At 41.0% G+C, this 21391-nt stretch overlaps 1 protein-coding gene across 1 annotated transcript in view; it reads right to left on the bottom strand.

Annotated features, from left to right (window-relative positions):
* Positions 1-21391, bottom strand: part of LOC142157758 (glutamate decarboxylase 1-like) — a 57481-nt gene that overhangs the window by 20837 nt on the left and 15253 nt on the right. Inside the window, exons 4-5 of the mRNA XM_075211310.1 lie at positions 14385-14500; positions 8320-8399 (exon numbers count right to left, since the gene is read on the bottom strand). Coding sequence (XP_075067411.1) covers positions 8320-8399; positions 14385-14500 — 196 coding nt within the window. The remainder of the gene's footprint in view (positions 1-8319; positions 8400-14384; positions 14501-21391) is intronic.

Here is a 21391-nt window from a genome sequence, read left to right as displayed (position 1 = left end):
TATAAAACCATAATGTACGTTTGTGGCTGTAAAACCCTCTAAACAAGGTCCTTTACACCCTTATTATTTTCTCAGAATAATGCATCAGGTACAATTTTTACATACACCCTTCTTATTATCTTCTAATTCAAATTGTCTACACCCATCACAATCCATTGTATCCATACATTCACAATTTCATTATTCCTTCCTCTGACTGAACATTGGTTTCATGAGATAGTCTCTAATCACCTCAACTGATTTTCCTTAGACATACAAAGAAATACTGAACAGAGTAAGATGGTAGAAATCTACACTTTTTCTTACTCACCGTACGGAATTTAGTTCAGCAGTTCTCTGGACATCAGTGGAGTCTGGCGTCAGGTGTGGAGATATTGGGGCATCCTGAACACGAGCCCCCAGAAATGTTGGGGTATCGGGGTTCATCTATCAATCACCTTCAATGTCAGTCCGATTTTCATTGATTTTCAGTCGACTGGGGAACAGATAAACACTCAACACCTTATAATATAATGCTGAGCAGCTCTGATTCAGTTCCAATATGAGACCGCTTCAGCATCTTTATTTTTACATAAAAGTTTAGGGTACAGATGCTTAACAACCAATTAAAAGACAGTAGATTATGAAAGTAAGTCAATCAACAATTATATATATATTGCACTTTTCCATCAAAGTTCAAACAATTCTTTCTTCTTTCTGCGTTCTCTTTCCAGGCTTTCTGCTAATATTCTTGTGCTGCCCCCAGCTTTGAGTCCTTGGTCTTATCTGTCTTATCTGAATATACAGCTGTCCGTCCTTGAGCTGTTTCTGGTCACAGGGAACATTCTGTTATGTGGCTTCACAACCTTGAACAATTCTTCTTCAAAACTGAACATAATATCTGCTGATTTCTTTTAAGGTTATAACATATTAGTTTCTAAAGCTTAATACATGATAGATATTAAATCAATAATCATACAGATTTACCCTTACAGAAGGAACTCCAATATCACCGCTGCTGCGTCTGTGATGATGCAATCATGGAAGGTCAGAGGTCGAGCCACACATAATGACCACTAGCGATCCACTGCTGTCTGCACGCCCCTAATGCATGTGCAGATTAAGATATGAACTCGCTGGAAGCCAGCGAATTTCAAACAAACACAGAATAACCCAATTTGACAGGAAGGATTTCAAACAAAGAAGTTGACTCAAACATGTGTTTGGCAGGAAGCAAATGTCAAACAAAGCAGCATGTGCTTGACAGGAAGTACAGCTCAGCACAGAACAACGACTCATCCCAGGAAGTGTCCAGTTGTGTGGGGAAGGTCACCACACCCCACCTCAAGCAGTGCATTCTGGGGTAAGGTTTATAAGCTCTAACCCAAGATGAAATAGGTCTCTTTGTCCATAAGCACTCACCTGAAACCTTTAGGACATTCACTGGACACACACACTGTAAATAAGGTAACTTTTCCCTCACTAATTTTTCCATATTTCCTGCAATTTGTAATAATCCTACCATCTATTTCTATTAACTTTCTTAACTAACTCTATTTACCGTATCTGTCTGTATATGTATTCTGTCTGCATATTTATATATATTGTTTTAACTACCCTGCAATATAATATATTCTGCTTACCTTCTTACACTACAAATGGACTGTCTCTCACAAGCATGCTTTCACACCTGCTGGCTCCCTCCCCCCTCCTCCTTGATAATATCTCTCTCAGGCATGCTATGGTTTGTAGGCCTGAACACATGCTTCCTATTTAATTAATCACACATGCACAAATGACTCACATATGAACACATGCTTATTATTTACTTACATAGACATGGAAATATGTATGATACATGCTTCTCTTTCTCCTCCAACATATACTATCGTTCATTCCTCTCTACCCACATTACTTATACATACCTGCCCACTTTCTTCAGCTCCCTTCCGGGAGCCAGCCAGTGGAGGGGGGCGTGAGGAGGGCGGGACGGCCAAAATCGCTGCATTTTGGCCCCGCCCCCTGTGACATCATGACGCAAACGCGTTATTTGACAGAGGCGATTCATCGGTAATCGCGGCGTTTGGGATCTAATTCTGCCCACTTCACTAGGAAGTGGGGAACTTCCTAGTGAAGTGGGCAGAATTCGGGAGATTGCCACACTCGCCCGGGAGTCCGGGAGACTCTCGCAAAATGCGGGAGTCTCCCGGACATTCCGGGAGAGTTGGCAAGTATGTACTTATACATACACACTGCACAAAGAGCAAAGACTGATAATACACTCATATACATTATTTCTGTCATTCAGCATACACACAATCGTACACACATATTCGCACACACACACACACACACGCAAATCCCTGAATTTAAAAGACACATAGGAGGAATACTGAAATATTAAGTTAACATATCAACAGAATAGGAAAACACATAAGATTTGAATTATACACTTACTTCTGAAGTGGCTTAGTAAAATGTATATTAACATCATACTTGCTAACTCTCCCAAAATGTCCGGGAGACTCCCGCATTTTGCGAGAGTCTCCTGGACTCCCGGGCGCGTGTGGCAATCTGCCGAATTCTGTCCACTTCACTAGGAAGTGCCCCACTTCCTAGTGAAGTGGGCAGAATTAGATCCCAAACGCTGCGATTCCTGGTGAATCGCGATTTTGGCCGTCCTGCCCCCCTCACGCCCACCTCCACTGGCTGGCTCCCGGAAGGGAGCTGAAGAAAGTCGGCAAGTATGATTAACATCGGTTGAAATTATAATGTATTATCTGTATTGTATGCATGCTTGCCAACTCTTCCGGAATGTCCAGGAGACTCCCGAAATTCGGGTAGGTCTCCCGGACTCCCAGGAGAGCAGGCAAGTAATCCCACATGCTGCAACTTTCTCGTCAAAATTACGCGATTCACGGTGAATCGTGTCATTTTAGCGCGGGGTCGGAGCCAAAATGATGCGATTCACTGCGAATCGCATCATTTTGCAGGGGTGGGGCCAACCATGGAGGGTGGGAGGAGGCGGGGCTTGGCCAACCATGTACCCTGGCTGGGGTCTCCCAGAATTCACTTAGCAAAGGTTGGCAATGATTGTATGTAAGCATTTTGTGCACTGTATAATTAAAATTATCTTTGTAAAGTATACCTTTCCATTTGTTTGTATGTTTAGATAACTGAAAGGGTGAATGAATGCTTTAGTTATATTGATAATGCAGTATAAAGAAGTGAATGATAGATTGGTATTTATTTAGCAATTAACTCCTAATGTTCGGCTATGAAGTGGAGGTCAATAGATGTGCAATACAAGTCTAATGTTTAAAAAGGTTGTGTAAAATAATACCTCGAGTACATCTGAGATGTTACGGGTGTGTGGTATTCGGCGTGACTAAACAGTGAAAAAGTTGCAAATTGCATTATACCTCAATCATTTTTTTTAATTAGTTATTAATAAGATCAAAGGTATCATTATTTGCAGGACACCAGGTCCCTATTACAGCAGGTACACTATGCATAATATAATATGTATAAAACTTGTTATTGAAATCTGGCCTAAAATCCTATTCAAAGCTAGCGCATGTAGCAGTGCATTATTATTTTTCAAATGTACAGACAAATTTATTTCATATATTCAGTTACGTTCCAAATATTCCTTCATTATGGCGGTGGTGGTCATTATGACAATGAGGTAAACCCTGACAACGGATATCCCGACATGAATACACCAAAGATGTAATACCCTAGAGACTGCTAACCTGGTCATTTAAGGAGGCGCCGCCTGTACAATGTTCTTTACAAAGCCTAGTACATTGTACAGGAGGCGCCTCCATAAATGACCAGCTTCCAAGTTAACAGCAGGAATCATAGTGTGGACCTTTAAAGTGACGTCATCCCTGCCTGCCGGGATCTCATTTATCGGAAGTGTTTCAGGTCTGTGTTTCAAGCTGTCAGTATTAGCAGTCTTTCGGGGATTACACCTTCAGTGTATTCATGTCGGAGTATCTGTTGTAATCCGTAATAAAACAAACTCACAATTCTTTTGCATATGCCTTTTTAATAAAAAAAAAAAATAGATTAAATGTAATGATCAAAATCAACTTTAAGACTTAAAATATTATCTTTCTCCAAAATGTTGTTAAAAATATATATTTATTAAACAAGACTTGGGCAGGTGCCATTGTAAATATGGATGGGTGGCATTTCTTCACCGCCTGAAAAAGAAAAAACGTAAATTTTACAATTGCAATCTTGACGTTTTCAAAATGTATCTCCACTCTATGGGTGTTTTGTTCACACATTTTCCAAGCACAGCAGAATTTAGAGATGATACATAAAGTGAAGCTTTCTGCAAAGGTTCATATTATGCTGATCACAGTAGTAGCCAGAGGACTACAGTCAAATCAAATATTGCAAAATAGTATACATTAATAGTATACATTAACTGAACACAACTCTCGCCCCTATCCTTCACACTTTCCAACACACTGACAGTATTCTGACCAGTCTCCCTGACCTCGTTGTCCAATACAACACTACTAGCCCTTATTCCAAATTGCTCTCCTTCGATCCCTATGCCCCAAGTTTTTCCCCATTATCCTCCCCAATATTGCCCAGTAGCCCCTATGCTACTCCACCACAGTTGCAATCCACATCATTGGTAACATGGAGTCAAGGAAAGAGACCCACTGCTAAACATTTTGGCTCAGGTGGCAAGCGCGGGCAAAAACAAATAGTTTCACATTTGCATGTGTGCTTTGATTTGTCACTTTTTTTGTTTTGTTTTTTCACATATTACACAAATTTGAAAAAAAAATCCGTGTTTTTTTTCTCCATTTAGTTTTAGCATTACAATTGAAGCAAAGCCCAAAAGGCACTTACATCTAAGGTATGATGAAATAACATATTCTTTATGGCCAGAATAGTCTTGGAAATTTGGAGAACTAGGATTGACGTTTTCCAACTCCTGGACAGCAACCTTGGTCTCTTCCACCCATGGAACCCCACTCCTGATCATGCTACGGAATACCACACTTAGAGCAATTATTTTGCATACATTATTGGACGCATACATAAAAGCTCCACCAGTCTGGTCAAGGCAGAGGAATGAGGCCTTTAAAAAGCAAAAAGTTTGACCTATAACCAATCTGGTGGATGTATATGTCAAATTCTATGTGTCTTTTTGCTCCGTGTGTGTATTAAAAATTGGAGTGGGATCCAAGAGCGGGAAGGGTACACATTGTCTCCTGCAAATAGTAACAAAAAAGAAAAAAAAATATTAGTAATGGGTAACTAAACACACAAACAATTAGGAAGATCCTTTAACATTAATTAGCTTTTTTGTAATACTACAATATTTGACAACTTATGCTACCATTAAATCATAATGCACAGTGTTAATATTTTGCAAAGGTGGTAGACCTACCATTTATGACTACAGTGTACACCAATGTATTTAGGACAATAAAGGGTTACTTGTAAAATGATAATGATGTGATAGAAAATAGTACCCAATAGCTAAATGTCACCATGTGGCCTTGCACCTCTTTGCCTCTGTTGCAATCTGCACCACATGTCTGATGGAAAATGTGTTATGTGTGCTCCCCGGCCATCTGGCAACCAGGCATTGATTCTGGAGAGATACATCACCTATAGCCTGGACAATTATCGACTAGAAATGCTTTCTATTTGAATAAATAGAATAATTTCCACCCGATGGGACCAGGGCTACATGTGTACCATCTACTGTCCCTATAATGTGTGAAAAGCCAGCTATGGTGGCAAACTGCTGCTTTATTTGCACAAGTGACTCCTCATTGAGTGGCAGATGGATGAAGTGCTGGATGCACAACAGGAAAACCCTTAGCACAACCTTCAGCACACGACTGAGGGTGGCTTGGGAGATTCCTGCCGTGACACCCACTGGGGTCTGGAAAGATCCAGAAAAGCACAGAACTGCAATACAGTCGAGAGTTTGGTCAGCTATAGATCACTCAGCACAATGTGCACAGTGTCCATGATGACATGAGATGAAAGCTGTTAGTGATCATCTGAGAACTAGACATCCCAAAGAGGCTGACACATGACCTGAAGAGGCTGACACATGACCTGAAGACATGGTCCCTGGGCCGGCAATGGTGTACCAATTTCCAGTTTCAGCGCAGATCACGCCTATTGTCCTTCAGATTCAGGACCTCCACCAAGCCCATGCCTGGCTATATGTGAGAAATATGGAAATAAAACAAAAATTACAACTAGCATGGATCTATTAATGCTCATCACCAAGTTTCTGTGAAATACTCAGAAAAAATAAGCATGACATGAAATTTATGAAACATGATTATTTCATTAAATTATAAATGTCAGGATCTGCCTTCATTTTACTGCTGCATTGCATCTGCATGCTCCTGCCTCTGGGACTATATTGGACTTTACACTATTCTATGTTCCTTGCAGTACCACTGTTCACCAGAGGTGCCGCTGCTAATCATTGTCTTTTTCACTAGCAGTGGTTTATCTGCTGCATTAGCTAATCTGCACCTGTTCTTTCATTACTTATACCTGCTTCTCTCAGTTACCGTTGCTGGCCATTTATGTTTCTGTTCTCCTCCTGTTCCCTGAGACTACTACAAAATGCATGCCGACAATCTCTGTACCTGGTTTCTTTCCACTCAGCCAGTTCACATCTTGTTACCTGTTTTCAACCTCACCCAGAGATCCACTGTTCTGTGTCTGCAATACTCAGTTTGTACCACTTTCTGCACCTTCTGGATTATATCTGCTCAATAAATATTTATGCTTTCATCATATTCCGGGCTCCATAGCTGTCATTTCCAGTTCTTAGCATAGAATTGTGACAATAAAAATGCAAAAAACAAATTGCAAATGTATGGTACTAAATAGGCATATATAGTAGACAACATAGGGAAGACTAAGCATGCACATAACATTTTAAAACAGACTATGTATAAGTGTTGGTATGTATGTATAAGTATTGGTAATTTGTGACATTATGAAGTTAAAAATGTATGAAAAGTATTTGAAAAGCAGAGACAATTTAAAATACAAGTTTGCAGTGCTTATAAAATATTAAATAATGCACGTACCTCGTTGGTAAATAACACTCCTATAATCATCGGCAAACCATGATATAATAAACAAGATTACTATGGTGCCATTTTTATGAAATGTCAGTCTTGTACAGTGTGGTATAATGAGTTGAGTGTGTGCAGTAGTCGATTCTTCCATTAGTTGAGGAATGGTGTGTTTGGTCATCACTGTCATCTGTGAGTTAGACTCGACCTTCTGCAGCTGCAATCTCCAGCTCTCTCCTACCCCTGCACCCAGTGGTGGAACTAGCGAGCTGTGGGCCCCGGTGCAGGGAGGAGGGAACCTTCGTCCTCAACCCTCAGCATCTGCCACGCAGTGGGCCCCATTATCTCCATGGGCCCCAATGCATGGCACCTGCCGCACCAATGGTAGTTCCGCCACTGCCCACACAATCCTTCCCCTTATTGTATCCATCACCCTCTGTAGGACAGATGGCAGGGAATCCCACTCAAGAGCAATAAAGAAAGCAAAGGAATCAAACACAAGAAATAGGAAACAAAGAAAACTTCAAGGAAAACTGGTATATGCTACAAGGAAAGCAGTTACATACCTAAAAAGATAGCTGATAAACCCATCACCTAAACCAGCAGTACAACTGAATTACGCACTGCAACCCCTATATAAGAATATAAATAAAACGGGTACAGGGTAAGCCATTGTACCAAAAACACACACACACTTTTTTCTCTTCCTCACAGAGCCACCAACTCACCTGCTAATCTCCATAGGTAGCAATCAACATCTTACCCTACTACAAGTGCAGACAGTCCACCAGAATTTAGACTGTAAAGCCAATGGGGTGGGGACAGATGTGAAGGATCAAATATTATCTGTACAGTGCTTTATAATATAATGCTATACAGATATGTTTCTTGTGGTCACATATATGTAACATTTTATTGCCACCCATGAGGGATCAATAGGCCCCTAGCCTGTGGGATTTCACAAGTGATATGCTGTGTAATGCTCCATGTGAAATACAAGCAGTCTTTATTTTAATTTTTTTCTAAAAAGCATTCATTTGGACAAACCCTTGGTATCCCTATATATGCATTATCAAAATTATCCAGCAGTTTGCAATACAAGTTTGGTACATTTTTGCTGTGGGAGACGTATTATGATATATTAAGATTATTTTTATCAGTCATGTTTTATTATTTTTCAGCGAACAAGCTTAATAATTACGGATTTCACAACGACTTTAAAAAGCAGGCAAGTCTGTTTGAAACATACCTTTCATCACACTTAACAGTTATCACATTTTCTGTTCCAATGCCAAGGACTGCAGATGCTTTTTCAAAAGAATAGTGGCTCTATAGAGGTTACAAAAGGAAACTTAAAATAGGTCCTTCAAAGACAATGGAAACATTTGTAGAACTTAAGTTTCTGGAACAGGTGGCCACAGCACAATTGCATTATTCCATAATTTTCCTGGTGCCCATATATTTGTGCAGCTGATGTGAAGAGAATGCAATTATTAGATTAAAAAGGACTCATTCCTAAACCTAGTCTTTCTACTCTGGTATGAACTCTAAAATAAGACACTCCAATATAACTCCTTCCACTCAGTTCTGAATGCTCTGCTCCTGAACAGATCCCTTTATTTACTATTACACTTACCTGTGTGCTGAATTAGTTTGTGTTAAATAAAACACGCTTCTCATCAATTCAGCCCAGGTAACTGCAATAGTAAATTAAGTGAGCAGAGTATTTTTTTTATCAGATAATAGACTTCATGTTGTAGCCATTTTATGCATTTTTTTTTAATCACAACTACTGGTCGTTAACCCACTGTTCCAGCAATATATATTTAAGATTCAGAATCTGCAACATGACTTAAAACTAGGGATGTGCACCGGCGACTTTTGAGGTCTCGTGTTTTGTGTTTTGGATCCGGATTTTCGTTATTTTTGAGGTTCGGATTTGTCTCGCAAAACACTTGACGAAAGGTCTCGGTTCGGATTTAAGGTATTGGATTCGGATTTTTTTTGAAAAAAACATAAAAAGTTTAAAAATCAAGTTTTTGGGCTTATTTTCACTCCTAGGCTATTATTAACCTCAATAACATTCAATAACAAGCATTTCCACTAATTTACAGTGTATTCTGAACACCTCACAATATAGTTATTAGTCCAAAACGTTGCAACAAGGTATCTTTCTGGACTGCGTAGAGGAGTGGGTCACCACAATATATATTAAAAACCCTGAACTTTTATGATTCGCACCAATAATTGTACCTGGACTGCGTAGAGGAGTGGGTCACCACAATATATTAAAAACCCTGAACTTTTATGAATCGCACCAATAAATGTACCTGGACTGCGTAGAGGAGTGGGTCACCACAATATATATAATAAGAAAACCATCAACTGGTTTGATTCGCACCAATAAATGTACCTGGACTGCGTAGAGGAGTGGGTCACCACAATATATTAAAAACCCTGAACTTTTATGAATCGCACCAATAAATGTACCTGGACTGCGTAGAGGAGTGGGTCACCACAATATATATAATAAGAAAACCATCAACTTGTTTGATTCGCACCAATAAATGTACCTGGACTGCGTAGAGGAGTGGGTCACCACAATATCTTAAAAACCCTGAACTTTTATGAATCGCACCAATAAATGTACCTGGACTGCGTAGAGGAGTGGGTCACCACAATATATATAATAAGAAAACCATCAACTTGTTTGATTCGCACCAATAAATGTACCTGGACTGCGTAGAGGAGTGGGTCACCACAATATATTAAAAACCCTGAACTTTTATGAATCGCACCAATAAATGTACCTGGACTGCGTAGAGGAGTGGGTCACCACAATATATATAATAAGAAAACCATCAACTGGTTTGATTCGCACCAATAAATGTACCTGGACTGCGTAGAGGAGTGGGTCACCACAATATATTAAAAACCCTGAACTTTTATGAATCGCACCAATAAATGTACCTGGACTGCGTAGAGGAGTGGGTCACCACAATATATATAATAAGAAAACCATCAACTTGTTTGATTCGCACCAATAAATGTACCTGGACTGCGTAGAGGAGTGGGTCACCACAATATCTTAAAAACCCTGAACTTTTATGAATCGCACCAATAAATGTACCTGGACTGCGTAGAGGAGTGGGTCACCACAATATATATAATAAGAAAACCATCAACTTGTTTGATTCGCACCAATAAATGTACCTGGACTGCGTAGAGGAGTGGGTCACCACAATATATATAATAAGAAAACCATCAACTTGTTTGATTCGCACCAATAAATGTACCTGGACTGCGTAGAGGAGTGGGCACTGGGCACCACAATAAAATATATAAAAAACCTTCAACAGGTCTGCATTACACTACACATACGGCTGCTCCTCCATCCTCTCCATCATATACATGTTGGAGTTTTAGCATGTGACAACCTCTTGTTTTTGATAATGTCAGTGCATTTTGAATATTTTTCAATTTGCCCCACACCACTGAATGTACTTTATCTATGATACGCATCTATCTATCTTGACTGCGTAGTGTGGTGGCCCCGGTACACAATTTGGTACCGGGGCCACAATAAAATAAATACACCCTCCACGTGTCAGAATTCCACCAAACAAGTATCTGGACTGCGTAGTGGGGTGGCCCCGGTACCCAACTTGATACCGGGGCAATAATAAAATAAATACACCCTCCACGTGTCAGAATTCCACCAAACAAGTATCTGGACTGCGTAGTGGGGTGGCCCCGGTACCCAACTTGATACCGGGGCCACAATAAAATAAATACACCCTCCACGTGTCAGAATTCCACCAAACAAGTATCTGGACTGCGTAGTGGGGTGGCCCCGGTACCCAACTTGATACCGGGGCCACAATAAAATAAATACACCCTCCACGTGTCAGAATTCCACCAAACAAGTATCTGGACTGCGTAGTGGGGTGGCCCCGGTACCCAACTTGATACCGGGGCCACAATAAAATAAATACACCCTCCACGTGTCAGAATTCCACCAAACAAGTATCTGGACTGCGTAGTGGGGTGGCCCCGGTACCCAACTTGATACCGGGGCCACAATAAAATAAATACACCCTCCACGTGTCAGAATTCCACCAAACAAGTATCTGGACTGCGTAGTGGGGTGGCCCCGGTACCCAACTTGATACCGGGGCCACAATACCTCCTCCAAACATGCTACAGACAATTCGTCATTGAGATCCCATTAAGTATGTTAAAGACAGACAGGGTCCAAGTGTTATTAGTTGACTTTGTAAAGAAAAAAACTGTCCCTGTTGCACATAGTCGTGCAATGAAGACTTACTTTTTCATTTAAAGGCACGATCTTTCAAGTGTAGTGTTTGTAAGTCTAAGTCATATTATACTTTTGGTAAAATTGGTTTTTTTTGTTCCTCTTTATGTTAATTAATTAGTAATAGAATTAAAGTAGGAAATAGAATTAAATAGAATTAAAGTAGGAAATAGAGTGGTATAGAGTTGTAGTGTGGTATAGATAGAGTGGTCCACACAATATAATAATAAAACCCTCAACTGGTCTGAATTCCACCAAACAAGTATCTTGACTGCGTAGTGTGGTGGCCCCGGTACACAATTTGGTACCGAGGCCACAATATAATTTAAAAACCCTCCACGTGTCGGAATTCCACCAAACAAGTATCTGGACTGCATAGTGGGGTGGCCCCGGTACCCAATTTGATACCGGGGCCACATTACCTCCTCCAATTTCCAAGTGTAGTGTTTATAACATCTTAACACTACACTAATTCTAGCACGTCAAAACCTCTTGTTTTAAATAATGAAAACTTTTCAGCCGTTATATAATCTAGAATATAAATAGAAATTGAGAAATGCAATTTGGTATCTGTCTGCATCATAATCATCAACATCCTCCTCAGCGCCAGCTACATCAATATCCTCCTCCCAGTGCACAACATTCACACCTTCATTAGCCAAATCTGTAACTGGACTGTGGGTGATCCTTCCAGCATATGCAGAGGGCGTGCTGCAAATGCTGGATGGAGTCACCTCTTCCCGTACAGTGATGGGAAGGTCAGGGTTCACAACCAACAACACCCTTGGACTCGCCTTGGGGATTTGTGATGTCATCTGTTTAGAAGGCAGAGTTCTTTGCTGTTTTGTTGTTGTTGCTGACAGCATAACTCTCTTAAATTTTTTGTAGGGGGGGGAGGAGGGCTTTGATCCTTGGGTGAAGTTGGACCACTAGTCATGAACACGGGACAGGGCCTAAGCCGTTCCTTGCCACTACTTGTCGTAATTGGCATATTGCCAACTTTACGTTTCTCCTCAGATGATTTTAAGTTTCTTTTTTTGCTGTTTTTTGAGAACTTGGGCTTTTAGGATTTTACATGCCCTGTACTAGGAGATTGGGCATCGTGCTTGCCAGACGACGTTGATGGCATTTCATCGTCTATGTCATGACTAGTGGCAGCAGCTTCAGCATTAGGAGGAAGTGGGTCTTGATCTTTCCCTACTTTATCCTCCAAATTTTTGCTCTCCATTATATGTAGCACAAGATACTGCAGAATGTGTGAACTTGGTAATATTGCAGTACCAATGGACTTATAATGCTGGATTGGTTTTACAAATTTGGTTATAATTATTATATATATTTTTTTTTTTTTAAATTTTTTATTTTTTTTTACTTTTTTTTTATTTTTTACAAACTTGGGAATAATGGGGAAATAACTATGCCCTTAGAAGCACAGAGCACAGGACACAGCACCACTGGACTGAACAGGACACGGCACAGGACCCAGCAGCACTACGGAACTCAGCAGGACAGAGCACAGGACACAGCACCACTGGACTGATACTGCAGAATGTGTAAACTTTGTAATATTGCAGTACCACTGGACTTTTACTGCTGAATGTGTGAACTTGGTAATATTGCAGTACCAATGGACTTATAATGCTGGATTGGTTTTGCAAATTTGGTTATAATTATTATATATTTTTTTTTTTTTTTAATTTTTTTATTTTTTTTTACTTTTTTTTTATTTTTTACAAACTTGGGAATAATGGGGAAATAACTATGCCCTTAGAAGCACAGAGCACAGGACACAGCACCACTGGACTGAACAGGACACGGCACAGGACCCAGCAGCACTACGGAACTCAGCAGGACAGAGCACAGGACACAGCACCACTGGACTGATACTGCAGAATGTGTAAACTTTGTAATATTGCAGTACCACTGGACTTTTACTGCTGAATGTGTGAACTTGGTAATATTGCAGTACCAATGGGCTTATACTGCAGGATTGGTTGTGAAAATTTTGTGGTAATTAAAAAATATTAAAGTAGTTTTTGGTATTTTATAAAAAAAACTTTTTTTTATTTTTTTAAACACAGGGGAATATTGGGGAAATAACTATGCCCTTAGAAGCACAGAGCACAGGACACAGCACCACTGGACTGAACAGGACACAGCACAGGACCCAGCAGCACCACTGACCTCAGAAGGACAGAGCACAGCACACAGCACCACTGGACTGATACTGCAGAACACAGCACAGCACAGCACAGCACAGCACTAAACAGCACAGCACTAAACAGCACAGAACTAAACAGCACAGAACTAAACAGCACAGAGGACCACCTAACACACCCTCCCTCTACCCTGATCAATGCCCGAGTGAAGATGGCGGCGACTAGCGGGGAATTTATAGGATCCGAGTATCGCGAGATCCGACAACGGGATTATGAGTCAGAGCCTCAGTTTCACTTTTGAATTTGGCGCCAATACCCGGATCTGTCTCGGATCCGACTCGGATCCGCAACGTTCGGGTGGGCTCGGATTTCAGAAATCCGAGCGCGCTCATCCCTACTTAAAACTATTATTAGTGTTTAAAATTTAGGCTGGATACATCTGAAAGGTGCATTGAGTTTTTTTGTGGGGCTTTCAAAAGCAGTATCCCTTTTACTCAGACAGGTTGGTCCTGAAAAGCTTTACTTTTTAAAACTAAAATGGTTATCAGCCACTTGTACTGGAAGTTTCTCCCCAATGCAACCAGTATTTAGTATGTTAGTAGAATACAAAAAGGAAAGCATTTTCCACCAACTGTGACAAAATGGATATATTTATGATTTGTCGTTTTTAGAACAATTTTATCCCTCCATTTAATTAGTTTCCAGGGAATAAAAGCCTATGTTATAGTTTTAAAGACTGGCATATTAGGCACAAAAATTAGATTAAAAGTAACACCTTATTTAAAATGTATCCCATTTCTATGTTAATATTTTACTTATTGTAGAAAGCATGTTACATACATGTTCTGATGTAAAGAGAACAATGTTAGGTAGTGCTGCCATTCCCTTTGTTTTTACAAATGGATAAAACTTGTAGCGAGCTGCTAGAACACTGTAGATGTTAGATATTGTTCCACCTGTGGGTAAGAAAATGTAAATGAATAAATAAGTAGAAACAAGTTCTTGTTCAAACGCTTTCAAATATATCAAGGGTTTGAACAAGGTACATAAGAGAAACATTCATCAAAGGAAGAGAAGTACTAGAACACACGGACATGCACTGAAACTGGAGGGAAGTAGGTTTAGAGGAAATTTGAGGAAAAACTACTTCACAGAAAGGGTAGTGGATCAGTGGAATAGCCTCCCATCAGAGGTGGTAGAGGTTAATACAGTAGAGCAGTTTAAACATGCTTGGGATAGACAATCAGAATAATGTTATAAAGAATAAGGGATCAAATAAGGTTTAAGGTTACCATAGGTCAGTGTTGGCTAACCTGTGACACTCCAGGTGTTGTGAAACTACAAGTCCCAGCATGCTTTGCCAATATATTGTGGCTTATTGCTGGAAGGGTATGCTGGAACTTGTAGTTTCACAACACCTGGAGTGGCAAAGATTAGCCAACACTGCCATAGGTTAATAAAACAATGGGCAGACTAGATGGGCTAAGCGGTTCTTATCTGCCGTCAAATTCTATGTTTCTAAGTGCTCAAGTGCAACTGCAGATACAGGTACAGCTGACAATCCTCACATTCCCGGCAATAGTTCACATACGGCAGGTTATTTTACCTGTTAAACTGGTTTTGTTTACTCCTCCAAGGCAGCATATACTATGGGGTTAATCCCCCCTAGCATATGAGTCAGGACAGGAAAGAAGTCACTTGGAGGGTATACAGAGCTATGCCTCCCTCCTCTGTGTGTCTTCTGGTTTTCCAGAAGATGAAAAAAATCTTAATACCATATTAGAAACAACAGCAAAAACTTAGGGCGGGCAGCATGCCGCCATGGTGGAGTAGAGGAAACCAATTTAACAGATAATATTTCATCCTCCTCCTCCATGGCAGCATACACTATGGGGAGATGCCAAAGCTGCATTTCACCTAGGACAGGCCCCATCATCTAATTTAACTGAAGCTTAATGTGTTCCACTTGAAAGAATAATATCTTTTTTATATATATATATTTCCTTTTTTTCTTTCAGAGTCATCTTGACACTTTTTAACACATTCCTTACAAACTTGGCATCTGCTGAAGCTTGGACATTAATACAATAGTGTTGTAAGTATGTTTGGAAGACCAGACTGTGGACTTACATAATTCTTCCATAGAGGCCGATTCCTACTGTACCTATAAAGTTGCCATGGCTCTTGTTGATTGTGCACTTATGCTTTGAGGCACGTCCACATTCTTTACTATGTATGCCTCTTTAATGCAAGATTTTATCCATCTTGCCTCTGATGCCGTTGAGGCTAGTTCACCCAATTTTTATTGCTACTGATCAAAACAAATAATTGCTTTGTTGTTAGTTAGTCCTTTGTCAAGCCCATCTTGCAGAAATTCAAGTACAGTACCTATGGATGGACATTTTGGTTAAAGATGCTCACTGACCCCCGTGAAGGGGTTTAGGATGCGCATGCGCATGCGAAAGTATGTGTCTGGTCTGTGTACACAGACCTGTGTACACAGACCGGACACATACTATCGCATGCGCGGATCAGGAACTTTCACTTGACAGCTGGATGCGAAGCAGCGCGGACGGAGACTCACACAGCGGCCTCCCCGAATGGACATCTGTAGAGCGGGCTCTCCAGGAGTGGGGTAAGTTGACCTTCTTTCCCCTCCTGTGGTGTACCGGAGCTATCGCAATCCTTGAAGTGTTTATTGACTCATATCCATTTATATTGACTTTCTATTGTGCAACCAGTCCGGGAAGGATTAACAACAGTTTGTGCTACTGAAATTACTCACTATTGTTTGGGACCTTATACACATGGTGTTTATACCATCGGACTGAACTTCATGACACCTTGCACTATCACGATTTAGCGAGCAGATTGTGTTAGTTTACAGAACCTTTTATGGCAGCAAGACTGCTGCGTGTCTAGTGTTCCAATCAACGTATATTTTAATTGTTACCGCAGTTCTGGAAGATGGAGCATATATCTCCATTTCACCCCTGCGGCCTTGCATGGGCCTATTAAATACTGATGGTATCAATATATACCTTTTTCATGCTCAATTATTACACCACAACAGGCGCCTGGGGACTACTCCAAGTTTTTTCTTGTGGTCCTTTGATATCCAACCAGGGGGAGGGGTCCCCCCACCTACAGTGTCCCCGTTTTTGGCAGCCACCTCCTATTTACACTGGGCACTAGTGCAGATAATTCTCTCTCTATTTGTTTATTACACAGAGTAGCCTGCTTCTGACAAATATGATGTACTTGGGTACATGTTGCTGCTGTTCCTGCTGGTGAAGGCGAATCACCAACCCAGTGGGCTGTTACAGTCATAATCTTTAGTTTAACCAGTTCTGCTTGTCCAGATATCTGTGATTAAGTGTACAGTGGGTAGAATAGCATTTTGCAGCCCAATAACAACATTTTTATGAACCTTCTGTTAGAGATGGGGAATAGCTTTTCTACTGAAATGGTGTCGTGATGGACTTTGGTAACGGGCACACAAGACCTCAAGTAATTGTCTAAAACCAGCTGCATTAATAGTGGATATTGGTCGCAGATCTAATACGAGCCTAGTCGCCATGGCGTCTGTGAACCACTTGCTTGCTTCATCTTGCAAAGGATTATTTAACAGTCAATTGTTGTAAACTACTAGTAGTCTTCTTCTTGGTCTGCTTCTGGGATGAAGATTCACCCCCAGCAGCAGCAACAGCAGTGGGACTAATGCTCAAGAATTCTTCAGAGGAATCAAGGATAGTGCAGGAGTCATCTAGCCTTAGCAACTTGGATGCAGGACTAACTCAGATCGCTACTGAGGATATTGATGAGGACAGTGTTGTGGGTGTAGATTGTAGGCGTTGGGATGTAGGTGAGAGAAGGGTCCTAGCTGATGGACTGCTTGTTGTTATTTTTTACCATAACATTCTGATTTTCCCAACACCTTCCCATGAACTCTCGTCAAATGGCCTAACATGGATGAGGCTCCTAGATGGTTAAGGTCCCTCCCTCGACTGACTGTGGCTTTACATAGACTACAAATGGCTAGACAACTGTTGGCAGGATTTGGGTAGAAATAATCCCACACATAAGAAGTGGCTTTTTTGGTCTTATGTCCAGGCATGATAATGGCCTTCTTATTGCGTGCCAGAACTGCTTCCACTGGTGAAGGACTTACACAAACAACATCATCCTCATCAACATCCTCATTAGCGCCCTCATCTGCTACACGAATATCCCCATCATCCTGATCCAATTCCAAAGTGGCATCCTCAATTGGTGTATCAACGCTACACTCGGGCTGTTCAGGCACACATCTGCAGAAAGGTTGAAAGGGACCTTCTTTATGTGTATACTATCAGAATTGTCATGATTACACATAGCACTCGTGCATGGACTTTCCTCAGGGATTGGTGTCATTTCTGAATCTGAGCATACATTTTCCTCTAATGCCTTACTGTTTTCTTCCAGCTCGGCATTTACATGTAACAGTTTTTGTGCACCACTTTTGGAGTTCAAATTACTTGGTCTTGCTTGGCCACGAGTGACCTTACAAGAAGATGCCTCAGTAACAATTTTAGATCTCGCACTCATAGAAAAAGGCGAAGGCCTCATTCTTTCTTTGCCACTGCGTGTAGAATGGCAAAAAAAATAAAAATTCTGGCAGATAATCCATGAAAAGTTACCACTCATTTTTTCTTCACCACAGTAAAAGGTGTTTTTTTAATGTTTTTTTCCTTGACTTAAAAAGACTATGTACTTTTACATAGGCTTTACCAGATAACATACAGGGATTACCATCATCAGGACTGGTGGCAGCAGCTGCTTGCTGATCCTGCTCTTCTGTGTACTGCTGTGAATCCATTTGGATAACACCCTATACTTTTTGGTGCAAATTCAGAAAAAAAGCCTGCAAGGACTAGTATATTTCTATTTCAGCAATGACAATTAGCAATGGAGCTTTCTTTAACACTGCTACCACCCTCCTCTTTCAATTCTGTAAGTTTGCATGCCCAACTGCTTTACACTCTATGCTATCCCTTCTGTATCCCTCTCTCAAATGGCACTAGATCGCCGTGGAGGGTGGTATTTATAGATTCCAAAACTCACGAGATCCGAGATTCGACGACGTCACAATGACGTTTTGACTCATTTTAGAATCTGAAAAAGCGCGAAAATACTGAGCCGACTTGGCTAAGTACTCGGATCCCCTAAGTTTGGGTGTGTTGGTTTTCTGAGGAACCGAGCCTGAGCATCTCTAATTATGGTTAAAACTGTTTATCAGAGCACCATTTACAAACAATGTCCCAGATTCTATTATGTCTTGGATGTTGACCTTTTCCTCTTTCTCCACCGCTAGTTGTAACACTTGAGGATACCAAGATCTGCAGGGCCAAAAGGGTATAATTGCCATTACTCTTACATTATATCCCTCCTTATATTATTTAGTACTTGAGGGATCATGGGAATTGGTGGAAACACATAGCCCAGGCTGAGTTGTCATTTTACCAAGACGGCATCATTGGCCTCTGCTTCTTTGTCCATATGCCTGGTGAAAAAAAACCTTCTTGTCTTGACATTTTATGTTGTCACCATGACATCCACTTGCAGACAGTCCCACCTTTTTACTAGATTGCAAAATATATCCTTGTTCAATGTCCATGCTCCTGTGTGAAGGATGTTTTGAAAATCTGCTCTGGTGTTGGTAGTACCTGCTAAATGAGCTACAATCAGGTTTGCCAATATGTTATATAAGACACTATTGTCTGGTTGTCTGAGTTTATTCTGACATGCTGTCCTGTACTGTGGTCCTTTGAGGGTATAGTGGTTATCTTTTCCCGCCATTGGCCATGCACCAATGTATATATGTGGTGCACAAGTCAAATAGATTTGCATTTATTGAAATGACTATATGCTCGTGTTCTGTAAAGGAACTGCCGCCATCCAGAGTGTTAGTGGATCACCACTCCAGGTCCCATCTCACCTCCATTGTTAGAGAAATCAGCTGACCTTGATTCTGTGTTTTTCTGTTCCATTTGGATAGAAAATTTAGTTGAAAACTTCTCATATGTAGCCTAGTCCATGGCACCACCTCTATGGCTGATGCCATAAGACCTAATACTCTGAGGCAGTCTTCTGCCATGGTCTAAGACAGTGTTTCACAAACCCAGTCCTTAGGGACCCCTAACAGTGCAGATTTTCCAGGTCACAAGTGAAATAATTAGTACAACCTGTGGATCTTTCAAAATGTGTCAGTCAGCAATGAATACACCTGTGCTCCAGCAAAGAGATATGGAAAACAAGCACTGTTAGTGGTTCCTTAGGACTGGTTTTGGGAAACACTGGTCTAAGGTGTTCTTCTGAAACACAACACCTCCTATTGTAATCTTTGTTGTCTTTTTGATGTCGTTAAAGCTTTTCCTTGTGCTATACACATTCCAAGAAATTCTATCTTCTGTGTTGAATATAAGTTACCCTTTTTTTAATTTATTATCCAGTTGTGGCATTTCAGGACTTGCAGCATATGACTGGTGGTTCTTTTTGAATTTCCTGCTGAAGATGCTGCTATTATGATGTAGGAAAGGTGAGATGATTATGTAGTCTATCTAATAACTGATTGTTATTTTCTGTTGAATTCATGTATGACAATGTGAATATTTTATGTAATCTTGTAATGCAATCTCAACGTGTACTTTGCTAAATGACATGAGTCTGAAACCAATGCAAGTGTCAATATCTGTTGAATTTAAATTTAATCTAGTGTATTCTCGGTGGCAGAAAAGATGTATTCATTGCTAAGTGACTAAGGTGATGCCAGTCATGGCCAGCTGTTTAGATTGCTGTATCTGGGACAGGCTGGGCGTTAGTGACAAACTGGTTGGCAGCTTGCTGGGATGGATAATATTTTTCTTTTTATCATAAGAACTTAAGTGAATTAGTGGGGTGTGATTGTAGAGTCAGCATCCTAATTGACCGGAGATTATGCTCAAGGCTTACAAAATTTTAAGACATACTGCGCAAATAGTTTCTGCCCCCACCTCCTTGTTTTCTTTCTATTTTTTATTTGGTGGAAGTGTGAGGTCCAGATGGCCCTTGACTATAAGCAGATGAAAAAGGATGAGCTTTTGGCCTTGTTTGTCGAAAGAGGAATTGCTGTCGACCCCGGCAGGAACCGAGAGCTTGTGGAGGCTGATCAGAAACTAAGAGCCGTGGAGACAGCGGTGAAAACCTCTCTGCTTCAGGAGAGCACTGGACATTACCACAAATACCTCTGTTGAACAAAGTAAGGTGACTATCCTGGACAGTTACCTTCACACTGCTCTCAAATGGCTGAAGGATGCTGATCCTGCAACTTCACTGTGGCTGATCCAGCAGCTCCAAGAGGTTACACAACGTCGAGCAGACTGGGAGGCGGCAGGACGACAAGCTGAACGCGAACACCAGCTGGAGCTTGCCAGGCTCAGCAGCCCGTCAGCGGACACAGTAGGAAAAAACCCAGACACACCCAATTTCCTATGGTGGAACAAGATGGCAATCTTGATACGTTCCTGAGGGGATTTGAAAGCACTTTGCCGACAGTTTGAGCTGAACCCCAGAGAAAGGGCCAGCTATTTAACCCCTGGACTGAGAGGGTTAGCTTTGGAAGCGTATGCAGACCTAATCCAGGAACTGGACGGCGATTATGTCTCAATTAAGAGAGCCTCTGATACATATGCCAGACTGTTAGTGCAATTATCATCCATGGTGCATCAATGGATTGCAGGTACTGGAGTATGATAAGCTAAAGGATCCTATTCTCCAGGAGCAGTCCCTCATACTGTGCTCAGCTGAGGTGAGGGAATGGGTTGTGGATC

The sequence above is a fragment of the Mixophyes fleayi genome, chromosome 5, assembly GCF_038048845.1.
Source record: "Mixophyes fleayi isolate aMixFle1 chromosome 5, aMixFle1.hap1, whole genome shotgun sequence".
Lineage (NCBI taxonomy): Eukaryota > Metazoa > Chordata > Amphibia > Anura > Limnodynastidae > Mixophyes > Mixophyes fleayi.
The sequence above is the reverse complement of the archived record's forward strand: the minus strand, read 5'-3'. Positions and strand labels throughout refer to the sequence as shown.